This window comes from Pholcus phalangioides, unplaced genomic scaffold (genome assembly GCF_987345545.1).
Source record: "Pholcus phalangioides strain wild (caught in Gottingen) unplaced genomic scaffold, Ppha-v1.0 ptg000027l_1, whole genome shotgun sequence".
NCBI classification, from domain to species: domain Eukaryota; kingdom Metazoa; phylum Arthropoda; class Arachnida; order Araneae; family Pholcidae; genus Pholcus; species Pholcus phalangioides.
The window spans coordinates 13,258,492-13,278,751 of record NW_028301617.1 but is presented as its reverse complement, the minus strand read 5'-3'; the positions used below and the strand labels follow the sequence as shown (position 1 = coordinate 13,278,751).

At 40.3% G+C, this 20,260-nt stretch overlaps 1 protein-coding gene across 1 annotated transcript; it reads right to left on the bottom strand.

Moving 5' to 3' along the window:
* Positions 1-13,201: 13,201 nt before the first annotated feature.
* LOC149068481 (uncharacterized) lies at positions 13,202-20,247 on the bottom strand. Its single transcript, XM_089251588.1, has 2 exons — positions 19,961-20,247; positions 13,202-14,800 (listed from the first exon to the last, which is right to left on the bottom strand). Exon 2 carries the CDS (start codon positions 14,645-14,647, stop codon positions 13,655-13,657), a length of 993 nt encoding a protein of 330 aa, XP_089107714.1. The 5' UTR covers positions 14,648-14,800; positions 19,961-20,247; the 3' UTR covers positions 13,202-13,654.
* Positions 20,248-20,260: the final 13 nt, after the last annotated feature.

Here is a 20,260-nt window from a genome sequence, read left to right as displayed (position 1 = left end):
TTTTGTTTCCCGTTGCGTTCTTTTTCAAGTAAGCCGTCATATTTTGCTGTCGTTAGTTGAGGACACTGGTTGTTCAAGCCAAGTTTTACAAATGCAAAGGCCACAGTACGTGAACTATACAATGAGGTGGCTGAAAAAAAAATTCCGTAAAAATTATGTAAAATATATTAAAAATTCAGTAATTCCCCCTCCCGGGACTCACGTCGCGTCGCGAGGACCCCGGTTCAAATCCCACCGGCGCCACAGTGAAGGTCTGCGGAAGTTTGTTATCTGTTATCTTAGTTCCCAACACTAAGGTGCGAATGCGAGCAAATCTGCTTTTTAAAAATCTCGCCACAGATAGCAACATACCTACAAAGGTACAAGTATTCAACTAATACACTTCACTCACAATTTGACAAGCATTACACAGAAACAAAATTGATGGCAGCAGTACACATAACAAACATTATACGGGAACAAACTTCACTTTAGGTTCACAACAAATACATTCCAACATGTACTCATTCGTTAGACATTTCAAGAGAAATATTAATGAGGTGCATGTGTGGTTTAGTAGTATAGTCGATGCCGCTTATTATAATAACGGATTATGTTATCACTCGCCAAAAACGAACGTACATTGGCGAAATTTTGTTTAAAGTTATCAAGATTTCGGTTCATGTCATCAACTTTTTCCATCCCAAGATTGTTTTTTTCCCCTGAGGTTTTTCTTTTAGGGGAATACTATTCCACGCGTCTGTCTCGGCTCGTTTCAGATCGTAAAAATATTCTTCCTTGCGAAGATTTTCAACAACTAGCTGTTGCGAAGATGATTTTTTGGAAAGAGAAAACTCAACTGCCTTTGCGGGGCTAATCCCTATCAAAGTAATATCTAGGAGGCTTTGTCTCTACGCGACCGCATCACTCCCTTTTGAAGCGAAGTAGGCAAAACATTCCCTGAACGTGTTAAAATGCAAAGGGGAATTCAAAACAAGGGGCAGTCGAACCTCGCTATAGTGAACTCTCGATTATAATGAACTTTTTCAGTGGTCCCAACTGATTGGATTGTATTTTGAATTTTTTGGCGCAAGGACCAATTTGGCCAAACTGCGCCAAAACATGACACAAAAATAAGAAAAATGTCCTTTTGTCGTGTCAAAAAACTAAAACATATAAAAAGGAAAACAAACGTAAAACAATGACATGAATTGTAAAACTATAATTTGTTATAAAACCCAATGGCTTTGATGAATTTAAAAATGCGAGATGTATCGCTATTGTCATTTAAAATATCATGAAGTGAAAGATGACTATGACCAAAAGCGGTCGTAAAATGATGACGATGATGTGAACAAGTAAAAACATGAGCAATGGTCAATGGACTTTGACAATGAGGGCACTCTGGTTGACTCTCTCGTAATAATAAATATGATTGTGTGAGGCGACTGTGTCCTATGCGTAACCGGGCAAGCAGAACTTCCTCCTTTCTGTTAGTTCTGCAGCTCGAACGCCAATGGCCAAGTGTGGGCTTGATGGCATGAAGTTTATTATTTATCTGATGGTTTCAATGATCCTGCCAGCGACGATGCATCACTTCCCGGAGGATTGAGAAGTGGTCACTGGCAGGTACCAAAAGGTTATTGTCAATGTTAGTTGTTGTTCGCGCTGCGTTGTCTGCTTTTTCGTTGCCCGGTATTCCTACATGACTTGGCACCCAGTAAAATTTTACTGTGGTACCGTGATGGATGAGGTGATGGAGTTCATGAAAAATGGCATGAATGAATGGATGAGTGTGAAACGTACAGGAACTCAGTGCTTGTAATGCGCTGAGAGAGTCGCTATAGATAATGCATCGTCGGTGGCGTTTGCGTCGTATATGACGTAGAGCCTGAAGGATTGCGTACAGTTCTGCCGAATATATAGTGAATGTGTCTGGAAGTTTGAAAGATGTCTCCTCACAGCAGATGTAGGCACAACCGACATGGCCAGGGCTCTTGGAGCCGTCGGTATATATGGGGAAGTACCTGTTGTACCTACCCCTGTGCCTAAAGAAAATCTGTCGATATATGACATCTGCTGTGGTGGCTCTAGGGTATAATGATAATGAAAGAGAGACATCTGGCAGAGACTGCTCCCATGGTGCCAGTTGCCAAGCCACTGGGGCCACACGACTGATGTCTAATTCTAGTTCTTCCACAAGTGCCCTCATACGAAGACCGTAAGATGGAACACATGAAGGGCGAGCAGCAAAAAGTCTATGAAATGACGGAATGAAAATGACATTATGAAGTGGATGACCTGGTAGAGATTTCATTTTAATATAATATTTCAAAGAAAGGTGTTGGCGTCTTGTTGCAATAGATGGCTCGTTGCATTCAACATACAGACACTCCATAGGGGAAGTCCGGAAAGCTCCAGAACAAATGCGGAGAGCAAGATGATGAACTGGGTCGAGCACACACGGATAGCTCCGAGGTGCTGACCCGTATACAATGGAACCGTAGTCGAGCTTTGATCTTATTAGAGCTTTATACAAGTGAATGAGTGACTTACGGTCTGCTCCCCATGATGTAGACGAGATGACCTTCAAGAGGTTCATCGTCTTCATGCAACGAGCTCTTAATTGCGCAATATGAGGTTTGAAAGTCAGTTTTTTATCGAATGTGACGCCGAGGAATTTTGTATTTTCTACTATTGGTATTTGACTATTGTTTAGAAACAATTGTGGGTCATCATGTAGGTCTCGACGCCGACAAAAGTGCATAGCGACAGTTTTGTCAGCGGAGAATGAGAAGCCGTTATTATGTGCCCACTTGCTGATCTTGTTGAGTGCGGTTTGTAATTGTCTCTCGGCTGTCCTCATATTTACTGATTGATATGATATCAACAGATCATCCACGTAAAGTGCGCCAGTGACAGACAACGGGAGTTGATTCAACACACCGTTGAGTCTTAAAATAAACAGTGTAACACTTAAAATACTACCTTGAGGTACACCTTGTTCTTGGAGAGCTGATAATGTACTTCCGATCCGTACCTGGAAGATGTGGCGAACAAGAAAGTTCATAATAAAAATGGGCAAGTTGCCCTGTAAGCCGCAATTATAGAGGTCGGAAAGAATTCCGTGCCTCCAAGTACGGTCGTAGGCCTTTTCTATGTCGAAAAATATGGCTAGCATATGCTCCCTCTTCACAAATGCTTGTCTTATTGATGTCTCAAGGCGTAACAAATTGCATGTCGTAGACCTGAACCGTCTAAAGCCGCTTTGATGTTTCGATAAAATATTGTTAACCTCAAGGTAGTGCATGAGGCGATAGTTGACCATGCGTTCCATGAGCTTACATAGACAACTGGTCAAAGCAATAGGTCTGTAACTGTTAGGTTGCTGAGGATTTTTGCCAGGCTTCGGAAATGCAAGAACAATGGCTGCTCGCCAGGTGTCAGGAAATGAATGACTGACCCAGATCCGATTAAATAATATGAGTAAATGTGACAGTGATTCTGGTGAGACATGCCGTATCATGGAATAATGAATGGCATCGGGCCCTACAGCTGAGTCAGGACTTCGCTGCAAGGCCGTCGTCAGTTCATGAACGGTGAAAAATGAATTGTACCCCTCTGGTGTAAAAGGCCGGAAGGTGTACGATGTACGTTCGGCTGATGATTTAATGGGATGAAACGATGGGGGATAGTTCGCATCGCTGGAAACAGCGGCGAAATGGGCGGCGATGGTGTCCGCAATATCCCTCACATCGCTGATGATAGTGCCATTGGTATTTAAAATGGTGATGGGATGAGACTGATAATGACCATTGATTTTTCGGATCCGGTCCCAAATGATTTTGGATGAAGTAGATGAATTGATTCCCGTGGTAAACTTGTGCCAGGACTCGCGTTGAGCCTGGCGCCTGGTTCTTCTCGCTATCGCCTTTGCTTTTAAAAATGCCAACTTGTTGTCATGGGTAGGATACCGCCGGAACCTACTCCATGCTTTCTTTTGTGCTTTAATAGTAAGATTACATTCGTGGTTCCACCAAGGTTTAGGAAATTTAGGGTTTCGAGGAGACTTTGGGTATTGTTTCATTTGCTGCAGAGATGATACAACTGGTCACAAGGTCGACACAATGGTCGACGTCGGGTTGCGAAACCATATCCTCCGTGATTTCCGCCTTGACCGTGAAGTCTGCCCATCGGGCGGCCACAAGCTTCCACCGAGGAGGACCCTCAGGTATGCTATGGCTTCGATCAAGGCACTTAACCACTAGAGGGAAATGATTGCTCCCGCGGAGGTCTGGATCAACCGACCAGGACTAGTTCGGCAAGAGTGAAGGTGAGCATAATGATAAAACTATTGCAGTGAAACTATTGTTTGGGGAATGGAAATGAGTGAAACTGCCATCATTCATGATGGTAAGGTCCATGTCATCTAACAGTCGTTCAACCATTTCCCCACGAGGGGTGTTGCTGTTAGAACCCCAAATCATGTTATGTGCATTGAAGTCTCCAAGAAGAAAAAATGGTGGTGGTAATTGATCAATCAGTTCTTCTAGATCTCTCTGTAAGATGGTGTCATTTGGTGGCAAATAAATAGAACAAATGGTAATTCTTAGGCCTGTAGAGATTTCCACCGCGATGGCTTGCAGGTTCGTGCGCAGCGTTAGAACGCGCGACGACACATGGTGTGGAACCAGCAGAGCAACACCGCGGCAGGCTCTACTCCCGTCATCGTAGTCAATACGAAACAGTGAATGTCGCCTAATGTTCCATGTCTCCGAGGGCTTCGTGAAAGTTTCCTGGAGTGCCACGCAAACAGGATGATAGTGATTGATCAAATCCTTGAGATCTTCGTAATTAGATCTAAGACCACGAATGTTCCATTGAATAATGTTGGCCATAAATTTCAAATGGATGTAGACGGTTCAAGGTCTTTGAACTTATTTCGGTCTAATTTCCGGCGAGTACCACCGGATTCTGGCGATCCATGTCACCAATTGATTTGTCATCAAGCAGTGGCATGTTTTGTACTGTAGGGTTCTTCTTTGCTCTCTGAATGGCTTTTCTTGAATATCCGGTCTTGAATAGTTTTATTTTAGATTTATTTCCAGCATTGATTTTTGGCTTAGTAGCTGTAGTTACCTTGAATGTGTTCGCTGTTGCTTCTCCTGCTTCTTCGGAGGTGGTGGACTCCTTCCGTAATCCAGCAGAGCAACAGCAGCCACAACTATTACATGGTTGGTTAGATGATGTTTGAGTGGATGTATCAGCTATGGGTTCGGTCTGAGTTGTCACAGATGCTTTGGTGACATTGTTAGTCTTATTAGCTGTTGATGGATTTGTTACCATATTAGAGTATGATGTACTAGCTATTGGAGTTTGGTTAGGGATTACACGACGGCGTGCTTCAATATATGAGATGTTATTAAGGACCTTGATCTTCTGGATCTCTTTTTCTTCATTCCATTTCGGACATTTCCTGTCAAATGCGGGGTGATTGCCACCGCAATTGACGCACTTGAATGATGTTGAAGTGCAGTTGTCCGAAATGTGGTCCCTCTCACCGCACTTTGCGCAGGTGGGTTGACTACGGCACGCCATTTGTGAGTGACCGAATTTTGGCAGTTGAAGCATCTTACAGGGTTAGGTATGTATGGCCGGATTTTGAGGTTATAATAACCGATCTTGATATCTTTCGGCAATGTTGGTGATGAAAATGTCAGGATAATATTACGTGATGGAATTAGATTGCCATCTTTGTGGCTCATGATATGTTTGGTAGATGTTACGCCTTGAGACGCTAGCTCCTGGGTTAGTTCATCTTCATCCATGTTAATTAAGTTAGGGTCTGAGATGACGCCACGTGAATAATTCAGCGTGGGATGGATTTTGACTGTTATGGGAATGTCTCCGAGAGATGTGAGCTTTTGAATGAGTTCGGCTTGTCTGGGAGTGTTGGTTTCGATGAGAAGGTCTCCTGAACGAAGAGCCTTCACTGATTTTAAAGTTCCAACTGCGCCATAGAGAGCTTTATCTATCAAGAATGGTGATACTTTTGACAGCTGTTTATCGGTATCAGAACTATGCAAAAAGAAGAATGAGACAGATGACAGATTTGAAGAAGCGGTTTCTGTGACAATTGTTTCACTAAGAGCAGTTCTTTGACGTTTTGGTGCATTTTTTTTTTCCCCATATTTGAATGGGTATTGTTCCACTCTCACCCACCATGCCCACCATGGAGCCCTACGAGGGGACGCGCCCACGTAACCGGTGAAGGTTAGTAGCAACGTCAGGTTAGGTGAGAGCTATACACCACCAAAGCAGGCGAGCAGACGCGTTCAAGATCCAAGATCGTCGTGAAGCAGCACCAACAAACCTCAACGACGTCCGGCAGGCCCGGCCCCTCTACCTGCCCAGTAGTGTAACCCCTTCAGCCACCGAGGCGACCACAGCCGATTGACCTGGACGGGGCTAATCCAAGCCTCCCGTTTCGGCTGAATCCGAGGCCAAAGCTAGCGCATCAGGCTAACCAGGATCCCCCATCTCCAGCCTTACGGGTCTCCACGCACGGCAAACACGCAGGTAGACAGCGTCCCGGATGGAGCATACGCTAGAAGCAATGCCCCATCCGGGAGGACCCCTCCCCGCCTGAGCGGGGCCCACAATGAGGGGTTGGACACAGAAGACAAACATGTACAGGACAAAACGAGACGCAAGACATGTACTGCAAGATGTGTAGAAATAAACATGTAATTTGGGCTATTGAAGGTGAAGTATATGAGCACAAAAAGCGATGACAATGACGTGTGATAGATTTGGCGTTACCCAGAGTGCACCACGAGGAGGCCTATCACATTACACCCCGGTCCCAACTGAACACCTATTTAATTAATTTTATTTTAAACGCTAATAGTGAACTGAGAAAATGAAAGTTCGCTTATAGTGAACTGAAATGTCTCCTCCGCAGATTTTTTTTTCCAGTTTTTGAAAGGTAAGTTTAGATATAAGGATCCCAAACGACAGCAGTCTTTGACTTCCGTGTCAAATCCCACTTTTTCATCCTCCCCGCCGTTTCTAAGAATCAATCACTGATCTACAACACTCCACTCTTTTCAAACCTTTTGAAAAATTGGAACGATAGTGGAACAAACCTAGAGGTAAGATCTTAAGTGCATCAAACGTATTTTTTTGCCTCCCAATACAACTTCTGTGCTGCAACTGGTGGATGGATCAGAGCGTTATTCGCAGCCTCAAATCTCACTACAGGAAGCAGTTTGTTATGTGTATTTTGGAAAGGTATGATGTGAACAGCGAGTATAACATCTCTCTTTTGGAAGCAATCGTTTTGCTGGAGAAGTTTCAAGAGACAAGTAACGTGCAACAATTCACAACTGCTTTCGAGACACGGGTCTTTCCAATAATGTATTGGAGCAAGGAAGAGACACAAGGGCGTAGCGAGGGGGAGGGACTTGGGGGTCTGGTCCCCCCCCCCCCCGGAATGTGAGAAAATGACTGAAAAAAGGGAAAAAGATGGCCAAATCCATTGTTCTGTCACTTTGGTCCCCCCCCCCCCGAACGAAATTTCTGGCTACGCCCCTGAAGAGACAGTACTGCGAACGACGAAGATGAAAACCTACCGATCGCTTTATGGCTAGAAAAGTATTGCTTAAATCTTTTACCAAAGATGAAATTGACCACTTCGAATCTTGTGAAAAGAGGTGTGTACTTCAGATATTCCTATCGATGATGACATCATATCCGAAGTAAAGCAAAGAAGATTCCCTACCTTCAGAAGAAGGGGAAATGTCAGCACCATCAATCTTTGAAGTGAAAGGGCTGCAAACATTCTGAATACTTTTTTTCTACGGAAAATGTGGACAAAAAACTGGACTCTTTCCTAATCGTCGATAAGAAAATTTATGAAATTTACTTAAAATCGAAATGTATTCAATCAAAAATAATATATATGTTTTTTTCATAGGATGTGAAAATAAAAGTAAGAAATACTACTTCAAAATTCTTCCTTTCTAATATTTGATTAATCGTCTACTTAAGAAATTAATAATTTATTAGTAAATTGTGCGTTATTCGCAGTGAATGTTTCCAACAAAACTACCATGAAATGCTAAGAAATATCAATGTTTCAACAAATTTGGATGTAACCTAGGGTTATAGTGAACTTTTTATTCGGTCCACAGAAGGTTCACTATAACGGGGTTCGACTGTACGTAACTTACACATTCCGATATTTTTTTCACTTTTCTGCCAATAATTATGAATTCTTTTGTCTTTATAAAAATGAATACTTACTTTCGTACAAGAAAAATCCTTTTTTTTAAAAAGCTTAAGAACTTTTTTTTAAATAAAAAAACATGCATTTTAACATTATGTTTTGCATTTTGGTGAAAGCTTCCGCTTCAAAAATTCATAGCAGTGAATATTTTCTTGAATCACTTGCTGAAAAAGAACTTTCAATGCAAGAAATGAAATAAAAAGTAGAGGGAAAAAAGATTTTTAATGACATTTTTTCCCCCAACATTATACATATATACAACAATACAAACACACAAGTTTTTCAATAAAAAATTTACAAACAGGTCCAGAGATCATAATTTGGAATATTACAATAACAATTCACAAGAGCACTTATGTGTTTGCTATCAAATAATTACTTAGTTACAATGCAGACTTTTGTCAAGTATTTTTATACAAACTCTGTAAATTTGAAGGGATTTTTTCTCCTCCAATATATATGCAATAAAATTATTCACAGCATATAAGAACTTTTTTTTCTTTACCATTTTCATTAGATTTATTTTCATCATGATGACTCTACAACTGTCATGTTTTTTTCACATTTCAAGGGTATCGGAACCTAAAACCTTTTCCTCTGGTTAAGACTTTGTAATATTACATACATAGCTCAACAGTAATCAACACATTAAGGAAGATGACCAGGTGGTAGCCCAAAATTTCAATAAAAGATATTTCATAGACGATACATTATAATTTTAATGAACTAGAAACTATTCAAAAAACCTTGCATTAAATAAGCATTTTCACAATTATACAGTCGAAGCTCAAGGGAGACCAGAGGTGCCAACATGGCATTGTGTGTTCATTAATTGTCACAGAACACAACACGACATCACCATTTGTATATGTACAGGCGGACAGTTATACTAATAAAATAATATGAAAACAATTGAACGAAATTAAAGACTGTACTAAAAAGTACTGGAAATAGAAGTTTCCCCATGGTAAAGGGCCGTTTCACGCGGACGTGGATCCCGAAGAAGTTTTAACTATTGGTGCATAGAGAGGGAGCTTTTCAAACGATGCGGAATGCGCCCGCAACTTGGAAGTGTTCGTGCGGGTCCGGGTGGCGTCCGTATGTTTTAAAACCTAAGTGCGCGCTCCGCATCCGCACATACAGCTTTTGTACCCTAGGTTATATGAAGCTATTCACACGACGCGGGTCAGCACCTTCTAGAGATAGAAGGCCTCCGCACGGTGCTTGTGACGTCAGTAAGTAGTACATTTTCGCTCAGAATATTCAGGGAAAAAATTCCCTGCTCGTGCCAGTATCATTGTTGTGCGGAAAAGAAATGATCGGGCTCAGAATTGCTGATTTCAAGGGCCCCATATCCAAGCATTACGCGAGGACCCAATCAGGATAACTCTACGCCAAAATAAGAAAAAACGAAAAAGGATGCTGCGTTTCAAAATGTGGCAAACTTGTTAGGAATCAGTTGGGATGGTAAATCAATGGGAAGAATTTAGTACTAAACTGTCTTCTATTTTGCACGACGTCATACCCTTTGTTCGAAAAATCGTGTTTGTACATCGCGCCCTCTATAGTTCATGGATAACGGGCGTGACTTTTACCTTGAAAAGAAAAGAGCATTCAGAGAATATAAAAATGGATGACGTGACATCCTTGTTTACGGATAAAAAAAAATTAGCGTTGAAGAAAGCGATAAAAGATAGTGAAAAGGAAGTTGAATCTAGGCTGGCAAATAACATTGGCTCTGACACAAAATCATTTTTACATACGTCAGTAATGGATGTAGGGGGACAGTTGGCCCCTCTCGATAGGAGGGTGTATGGTAGAAAGCAATGTAGGCATATGTAGTGCTTTCAATGACTTCTTCGCGTCAGTTTTTAATGGAGATAATGATATTCAACGTACGAGTGTTGCATGGGGTAATAAAATCCTCGGTGATACTCAAGTGGGAGACGTAGAGGTCCTGAATCTTCTAAGAAATGTCTGTGCAAACAAAGCACCAGGACGCGATGATATCTATCCCAGGGTCCTCAAGGAATGTGCTAATGAATTCTCGGGGTCAGTCGCAGAGATGTACAGGAGTATTTGTGCTGAGGGTATCGTCCCAAGAGATTGGAAACTCTGTAATGTTGTTCCGTTATTTAAAAACGGTAGTAGAGAAGCTGTGTCCAATTATTGTCCAGTGAGTCTGACGAGCTCCCTCTCGGAAATTTTTGGAAATTAGTATCAAAAGGCAGTTGGTGAAGTGGATAGACCAGAATAATGTATTGTCGAATAATCAGCATGGGTTCAGGAAGGGGAAGTCATGTGTAACTAACCTCCTTTGCTTCTATGATCACATGACTAAAGCTTTGGGTAAGAGCAAAAATGCAGATGTTGTTTACCTTGATTTCCAGAAGGCATTCAATCGGGTCAACATGGTAAACTCTTGAAGCGTTTACACGAGATTGGGGGGCAACTTGCTGAATTGGATAGAATCGTGGTTAAGATACAGGTCGCAACGAGCTATGGTGAATGGGGAATTCTCTGGTTGGACAGGCGTCACAAGGGGAGTTCCTCAAGACAGTGTCCTTGGCTCCATACTTTTTTTCACTTTTTATCGATAAACTCGGTCAGGGTATCGATGGGTTCAGTGGCGTCAGAGCCGGGGGTGCTGTGGGTGCTCGAGCACCCACACTCTCTTGTAGAACGGGGCAGTGCACCCACAGAATTAATTTAGGAATAAAAACCTCTTATATAGATTTCTGATTTTTTTTCCGTAAATATCGAACACGAAAAAATAAATTAAAGGACAAACTGCCTGTTTTTCCTCTCTATGAGTCTTGAATCTTGCTGGAGTCCCCGCTGCCATCACAATTGATAGAGCCTTTAGGCGCCGATACAGCAAACATTTTACTGTAGTTCCCCTTCCCCCCCCCCCCCGTTTTCTCACATTTCTGCTTGTGTCCCTTCTCCCTGTTTTGCCTAAGGGATGGAGGGTATCCAGATGCATATGCTTTGGTGTGGCGTCAGAACCCGGGGGTGCTGCTGCTGCTGCTTGAGCACCCAAAGTGTTTTGCAATAAACAAAAACCTAACAAAAAATGAAAAATCTTTTTTTCTTCATCCTATACCTCTTGTTCTGCCCTGTTGCTCTACTTATCCAGTGGTTATTCCTACAGCTTCAGGCACCTACGATGGGTGTTTTTGGAGCCCACACCAACTTTTTTTTACGATTCTTTCCACGCAGGCAGGAGCGCAACTAGGGGGAAGCAGGCGGATCTGGTGCCCTGGGCGCTGAACCAGGACGGGCGCCGTTCATTCTTTAACTGCTTCCTCTTCATGCAAGGGGTGCCAATATTCCGGCTTGTCCCGCGTGACAAAGTATCTAGTTGCGGCCCTGCAAGCAGGCGTCCTTCCATTATCTCAGACTAAAAGTATTTTACAATAAATGAAATTCTGCATTGATGGGGTGATGCAGACACACATTTCACTTAAATAAATAAATAAATGAATGCCTTCAAAGATTTTTTAAGGAAAATTTGTCTCCTTGTTTATGACTGATACCGGCAGACATTGGCTTATCCAAAGGGGGGGGGGGGCCCTTGAGCCAAGATTATAGTGTTATTTTGCAGATAAAACGTAAAAAAAAATCAACCCCCCTCGAGAAAATTCAGCGTACGCCTATGCCGGCAGATATGGGATAATTTGCTTACAAGTCTTGACAGTGGTACAATTGTGCGTGCATTTATTTCCTTAGACCAGCGGTTCTCAATCGGTGTTCCACGGAGTGCTTGGGGCTCCATGCGCACTTCGGGAAAGGCTCCGCAGTCACTCGAAGAAAATAAATAAATAAATGAATGAAAATAGCCGGTAGAGAGTGCACAACAGAACTCAACCAAAAGCAAACATCATATTTCTCTGACGAATTTTCTGCGATAAGTGCAATCAACCATTCCAGGGTGCAGGGTATTGGTCGGCCTTCTCATAGTGCAACCTCAGTAACGCCAATTCTACCAGAAAAACATTATATCACTTAATCATTGTTTGACGCAGCCAAAGGTGCACATGGGCTCTTGAATGGCTGATAACCATATCGCCGCAAATACGTAGAAAAAAATATGATGTTTGGTTTTTTGTGAACTGCTGTTGTGCACTTTCCAAAAACACCCTCTGCCTCCTTTGCTATTGCGATTCGAACTCGGAAGAAAATTCCTAACCCTGAAAGCGCATCCCTGATGAATTTTGTAAATATGTCGGAAAATGTTTTTAAGCACTCCTTCAAGTTATGCAGGACTCAAAAGAATTTTCTCGTCTTTTGCATTCATTCTTTATAAGCTGAAAAATCTATTACAGCATACAACTGCTAAAAAAACGTTTGTTTATAAGAGTTGCCCTGCAATGAGGAAAATGAGGATTTTTATAATATTTTACGATATTGTAAATTGTTATTATTGTTTGTAATAATCTGCGTTTTCTATTAATCTTTAGAATAAGATGAAATTTTCTTTTTTCAATAGTATGAAAGAGGTCAGAGCCGTTTAATAAATGAATAATGTCTAATTGCTTTGTGACTTAAAAAAAGTAAAAAAAGAATTTTGTCAATTAGATTAAAATTAGATAAATAACTTTTAAAAATTTCAATGAAATTTTTCCAAGTCTAATGGAAAGCTTCAGCTAGATATGTGACTTTGATCAAAAGACTGACATAATTTTTACATTATAAGTGTAAATGATGAATACGAAAGGAAGACTAGTTTCTTCTGCCGGGAAGAAGCAGAGTTTGTTTGGTGTAGAACAGTTCTTTCCAAGCAGTAGAAACTGCTTAACTATTCAAAAGACTTAATTAAGTTATTAATTTGTATACATAATTAAATTAGTGAAATTAAATTTATTTAATGTTATAAAAATATACATTTGCTATATCTAAAGCATGAATTCTAACTAACTTATATGATAAATTATTGAAAAGGAAAACTAGTTTCTTTCGCTTGGAAGAAATCTATTTCTTCTGGCCAGTTTTTTCTATGTTTTTGTTCGTTTTGAAAGAAACTGCAGAACCCTGCTTTACAGTAACCCATCTCTACAGAAGTTTCTCTTCCTTTCCCTCCTATCTTTCCTATACTCCTGTTAATGATTTTTTCTCACACGTATAATGCATCTTTCTTCGATATATGTAAGAGGGAAAGAAAATACGTACGGTGAGAGTGAAAGTAGGACTCTTAAAAAAACTCATCTACATTGTATATTATACTTTTATATTTTCCTTTCCCCTTCTTTCTTTTTTCAAGGCATGATTAGGTTAGCACAAGGTTACCAGATTTATCGTCAAATTGAGACAGTCCAAATTTCTTGCCAAATGCTTGAACGTGAAGTGGTTAACCAAAGTCAATGCTTTTTTGCTTTTTCAAACTTAACATGGTTTCTCCTTGGAGTGAACCTTTTTGTGTCTCTTTAAATGTCCGATTTGAGAAAACGTTTTAGCACAAAAATCACACTCGTACGGCTTCATTCCTGTGTGAACTCTTTTGTGTATATTCAAATGATATACTTGAGCAAATGTTTTAGCACAAATATCACACTCATACGGCTTCTTTCCTGTGTGAACGTTTTTGTGTCTATCTAAAGTTACCATTACAGAAAATGTTTTACCACAGACATCACACTCATATGGCTTCTCTCCACTGTGAACAACCCTTTTGTGTTGCTTTAAATTGCTGATTCCGAAAAAAGTTTTATTACAAATATTGCACGCATATGGCTTCTCTCCAGAGTGAACTCTTTTGTGGGTATTCAAATTAGAGATTATAGAAAATGATTTATCACAAGAATCACACTTATATGGTTTCTCTTTAGTGTGAACTCTTTTGTGCTTCTTTAAACTATCGATGATAGAAAACGTTTTCCCACAGTAATCACACTCATATGGTTTTTCTCCAGTGTGAACTCTTTTGTGAACATTTAAAGCGTTAATATGAGAAAACTTTCTATCACAAAAATCACACGTATATGGTTTTTCTCTAGTGTGAACTCTCTTGTGTCTGTTTAAATTGCCGATTTCAGAAAACATTTTACCACAGACATTGCACTCATATGGCTTCTCTCCAGTGTGAACTCTTTTGTGTTTTTTTAAAATATTGATTAAAGAAAATGTTTTACCACAGACATTGCACTCGTATGGCTTCTCTCCAGTGTGAACTCTTATGTGCCTACTCAAATAAGCGCTTCTGGAAAATGTTTTTGCACAGCACACACACTTATGCAGATAATCTTCGGAGCTGAAGTTATCATCAGAAATGGGGTCGGGATGCTTCACGCTCAGTGCTTCCGGGATCGGCACACGACTATGATTGTCTTCATGCTTGTGGTGCCCATCATCTGAACTCATAAGAGATGTTTCATTCATCTCTAATAAAGTTGGAAAAATGTTGAAGATGTATTCCAATTTAGAGTGAAATGTTTGTTATATATCAGATTTCTTATCCGATTCAATACTGTTAGCAAAATTGTCTTTACGTGCCAAAGTGTACCAAACTGCCAATTTTCTCCTGGCATTTACCTGAAAAAAAGAAAGGTAGCATAATATTTTTATAAGTGAATTTATATGGTGTCAAAGATTATCAACCAATGGGTCTACCACATAACTAAAAGTAAAATTTTGTGACTTTTTCTTGTCTGACAAAATTAACCATGCTGGACTATTTTCTTATACAGTAAAACCTCTTTTGCAGACATCCGTGGGACAAAATACTTATCCATAAAAGAGGGGTGACCATTAATGATGGGTGCATGCTTTTATCATACAAGGGGGAAATTATTATTTGGCTGCAAAAGAGGGGCAACCGCATCAGAGTGGTATCTGTTAAGCGGGATCTTACTGTAACAGTGGGTCATGGCCTCAAATGACGTGATTTTAGTGATATGGGAGTGGGAAAGGGGAAAAAAGGAAACCTGAATGAAATAGGGAAATTATGAGTGAATTTGCAAAATAAAAACATTTGATAAGAAATTTTAATCTTTCGCAATGTAAATAACAATAAAAATACAGGGTGCTTCAAGAAGAATCATAGGATTTTAAAAAAATATCATAACTATTCAGCTTTTAATCCATTTTGATCGAATAATATATAGGTAGAAAGAGGGAAATCTCTAGTTTCACGCAGTTGCAGCACTAACGCTCTTCCTTCAGCCGCAACTTCAGTATTTGTCAAGATCGGCTTTTCCCACAGTTAGAAACCGATTTGGATGACTTTATTGTCCAGCAGGATGGGGCACCACCACACTGGAGCTTGGACGTTCAAAAATTTTGGAACAATCGCATTCCTAAACGATGGATCGGCCATATGGGACCTGACAATTCAGTTAAGCATCACTGGCTTCGAAGATTTCCGGAAATCACAGTAGAAGATACAGAACCCCCACAAGAAGAAATCACACACTGTGCGATATCTTCTTGTGGGGGTTTATAAAAGACTACGTTTATGTGTCTCCCATTCCAGCTACATTAGCCAAACTGAAGATACACATAACAGCAGCAGTGGAAGTAGTGGATGTAAAAATGCTCGTAAAAGTTTGGGATGAATTTGACTACAGTATAGACATTTGCCATCCATCCCAAGGTGGACATATTGAGCACCTTTAATTTGGTTTGTAAAAAAACGTTAATTTTATATTATCTGACTAAGCATAATCTTAAGTGTATATGTTTTTCATAATATACACATTTCAAATCGAGCGATTCTTTTTGAAATGCCCTGTAGAAGTACTGTAGTCCTTTGAGAATATCCTTGAGAATATTCTCTGTCCCTGTCTCTCTTCCCGTCAAAAAGACAGGAAAGATTGAAGTTTGTAGCCCACAATATAAAAGTTTAAAAGCAAGAAAATGAAACCAACATGACTGAATTGCACAATTTAAGTGTATGTACATTGAAGAAAATAGCACAGTTCTGTGTAACAAAACTTTCCAAACCCCTCACCCATGACCTAAACTAAAAGTTGTCATTATGAGGTGATTATGCAAAAAATTTTTTTGTTTTAAATATTTCTGGCAATGAAAACTGATTTATATTTCACAATATAAACAAAATTAGTAAAAAAAATTTCATTAATTAAAAGAAAAATGAATATTCTCAATTATTCTCCAATTTTCACATCCAGGAGAATATTCTCAGAATATTCTCGTTCTCTGAGAATATTCTCACCTCACATCAATACTATAGAGCGAATATTTATTTATACAACATACAGGGCTTCCGAGGGCGTCCTCCTGAACCGGTATGAATCATCTTTGGTCGTCCTCTGCCATGCCTCGTTGAACTGCTGGTCACAGCCTTGTCAGCACTCGCGTCTCCATTGGCATCTTCAGATTCTTCGCAAACACCATCATCAGGGTTGACCTGGATTAGCGGTACTTCAATTTTCGGATTTTGACTGATTTTCGGGTGCGAAGTCCTCGAATCGCTCACCAGCGACGTCTTTAAAAGTCTCCAAAAACTTGACACTTCTAGATATTTCCATTCGTTTTTCATCAGTTAGCCAAATACGAAAAGCCTTTGATTCTTCAGAGTATCCAACGAATACACCTGGTTTCGCATGAGCTTCAAATTTACCCCTACTTTTATTATTATTCCAAATATATGCTTTGCAGCCGAATACTTTGAAATAGCTCACATTAGGAATTCGGCCATTCCAAATTTCAAATGGCGTCTTGTAATCAAGAGTACTTGAAGGACATCTGTTTCTGATATAATTTGCCGTTAATATGGCGGCTTCAGCCCAAAAAGAAGTAGACAACTTCGATTGAACCAAAGAACATCGAGTCATGTCTAACAGCGTGCAATTTTTCCTCTCAGAAACTCCATTTTGCTCAGGAGTATTTTTAACACTTAATCTCCTAGTAATTCCTTCACTCTTCAAATAATTATTAAATTCCTCACTTAAATATTCACCACCGTTATCTGATTGCAGCACCTTAATTTTACAACCAGTTTTCTTTTCCATCAATGCTTTAACCGATTTGAAAGCAGCAAGCGCCTCGCTTTTATGTTTCAAAAATCCAACCTCACACCAACGTGAATGATCGTCAATGAAAGTTATGAAATAAGAAGCTTTACCTTTAGATTGTGTTCGCATAGGACCACAAATATCCGAATGAATGATCCCAAGCTTCTCTGAACATCTCACGGCACGATTCAGAAACGATGCTCGGCTCAGCTTTCCTTCAATGCAGGTTTCACACACAAAATCATCCGGAAAATTCACGTTGACCATACCACTGACTGACCGCTGATTCACAGCCCTCTCGATATCACGAACATTTAGATGACCCATTCTTTCATGCCATCTCGCGGGATCCACTTTCCGTTTTGTTCGCATGTCGAAAGATTCACTTGCTGTAGTTGCCATTTCACCACTCTGTAGGAAATGCAAGTCCCCAATTCTGTCAGCAATGATACACGTTTTAGAACTAGCATTCCACAAGACAGCTTTCTCCTTGCTGAAAGTCACAGTAAAGTTCTTGTCACAAACTTTAGCCACAGACATCAAATTTGTACGCAGGTCGGGAACATAAAATGCGCGTTCCATATATGCCTCGCCATCACGACCGTTGATTTTTGTCTTGATATCCACCTTGCCTTTTCCAAGCACTTGAGTATGTCCACTATCCGCCATACAGGACCTTTCGACTGATAAATGTCCTCGAGCTTCTGCCATATTTCCTTCGCGGTTTCGCATTTCTTTACTTGTTTTAACTCCGATGGCTGAATTGAAAGAATAATGTCCGCTTTCCCCTTATCATCACCATTTTCCCATCTTGAGAGTTCTGTTCCCTCAGTAGGTCGTTCACCCGTGACGTATGTCCATTCGTTGTTTTTCACTAGTAAAGCTTTCATCTGTATATGCCATGTTTCATAATTTCTTTTTCCGAGTGCTTCGATCTTCCCGAATGTAACTGCCACCATCTCTTTCGTTACCACGTTGTTTCTTATCTCAAAAACGAATCCTCGCTTTCACCAAGGTCTATGGGTGTGTGCCTGGTGCCCATAACCTATGGACGTAGGTGAAAGAATCCATAGACACGCATTATGTATAATATAAACATTTACTACACATAATAAAGTAAAGCGGGATTAACAAAGATACAAATGTGCATACGGTACGACGGACATATAGCAACTGACAAATAGTCCACATTACCGTATGAGGGCGCTGAGCTCAATACAGAAATTGCATTCCATAACATCAACAGTTTCCTATGCTGACGGGTTTTTTTTTTCGGCGCCCATAATGTGTCTAACGGCCTAGGCGACTTTTGACGGGGTCATCAGACATGTTTGGCGCTGTAAAAAAAAGCCGCTGAAAACTGCCAACCTGTCCCTTATACCGAAGCTGTTCCGTCAACTTAAGCGGAGTTAGGCCAAACATGTATCGACTTAAAGTTTCCCCCTACATTGAAATTAGTATTGTGCCAACCAAGGGAATAATAGATGTCGAGTTATCCATGTGTCAAGTTATCAAGATTCCACTGTATTATAATTCTCTTGTGTTTCATAATAATTTTCATATTTGAATGGGTTTTTATTATTGTTTTTTAAACTGGTGTTTTTTTTTGACACCTGCAGTGTTTAACGGCCTTGGTAACTTTTGGTTGGGTCGTCGGACATGCTTGGTGCCGAAAATCTCCAAGTTTTCCCTTATATCAAAACTGTTTCCTTTTAACAATTTGTACATGTTGGAATGTGCGTGTTTTCTAACTATGACTGAAGTGTGATGATTGAATAATTGTACAGTTCTAGGCCTGTTACTTTGTGTGGCAAGATTTTTTACCTCAGGAGAACAGTTCACATTTGCGCTTCCAAGTTAGGAACCACAGAAAACAAACTTCAGCCAACCACCACTGTGGCAACGTAGTAAAACTACTGATACTTACTATGTATTTCTTTACACTGTATTATATTCTATGTAAAGAATTAGAAATGAAACTATAAACTCTCAACTTGGCTTTGCTCTATCCTCTTAACTCTTTAACGCCCAGATAGAAAACCTGGGAGGGTCGTGAAAATACCAATTTTTTTGTGTTCGAAGTGGACTCGTCCAAATTTCGGCCACTTTCCCTCTCCCCACCCTTTCTCCATGAGTTTCTATTCATGCCACCCTTTGCATTGACGTTCACCCTTTCATTTCAATGGCTTTTCGGGAGATAATTTGTCTATATATATTGAAAACACCCCTTTCCTCACAGTATTATCTGTTTGTAAAATGCATTGAGTACCCTTAGTCCATTCTCAAGGAACATTCTAGTACATCAGCTTTTAAAATCCCATTGATAGGGCGTTGCAGTTGTCTTTTCCGTTCCCGCCTCTGACAAGAGCTTTCATCTTCTTCCCCGTTGGTGACAAAAGCCCACCAAAACATACCCATACCCCGTAGCTGGGCCAACTTAAGGCGGTTATGGGCATTAACCTACTCGGCCGACTTGTGGCGATCTGGGCATTATAGAGTTAATCAGACTGTTCAGCACAGAGCCAAGATCCTTGATGCCCAATTGACCAACAGGGCTGATAATTATTGAGATCTCGTCTCATTAACACCCATACTTTTATACTTTGAGTAAACAAACTGACTATAAAAGACAACCCCCCCCCCTTCCCTACCTGCTACAAAAAAAAGAAAAGCTTCCTTCCTCCGAATACATTAAAACGGGCCTACATCTACTGACCTGCACTTGAAGATGAACTTGACCACGAATGAATCCATCGAAAGTATTAGTGAATCCACGCCAAGAAAGTATCCTATTGCATCTCTTAATGACTAATTATGATTATTTATAACAGTCATTTAAGGATCGAGCCATGCACATCATAGTTAGAAATTGGTGTGCCTAAATCAGTGACTTGACTTGAGTGATTAGTGTCCTCTATACCTGCTAGAGGCTTTAGGACAAACCAAATCAGTGAAAGCACAATCAGCCGAGTTCATTGGGTAAATATCGTCGACTGTGACTGAACTCAGCTCACCA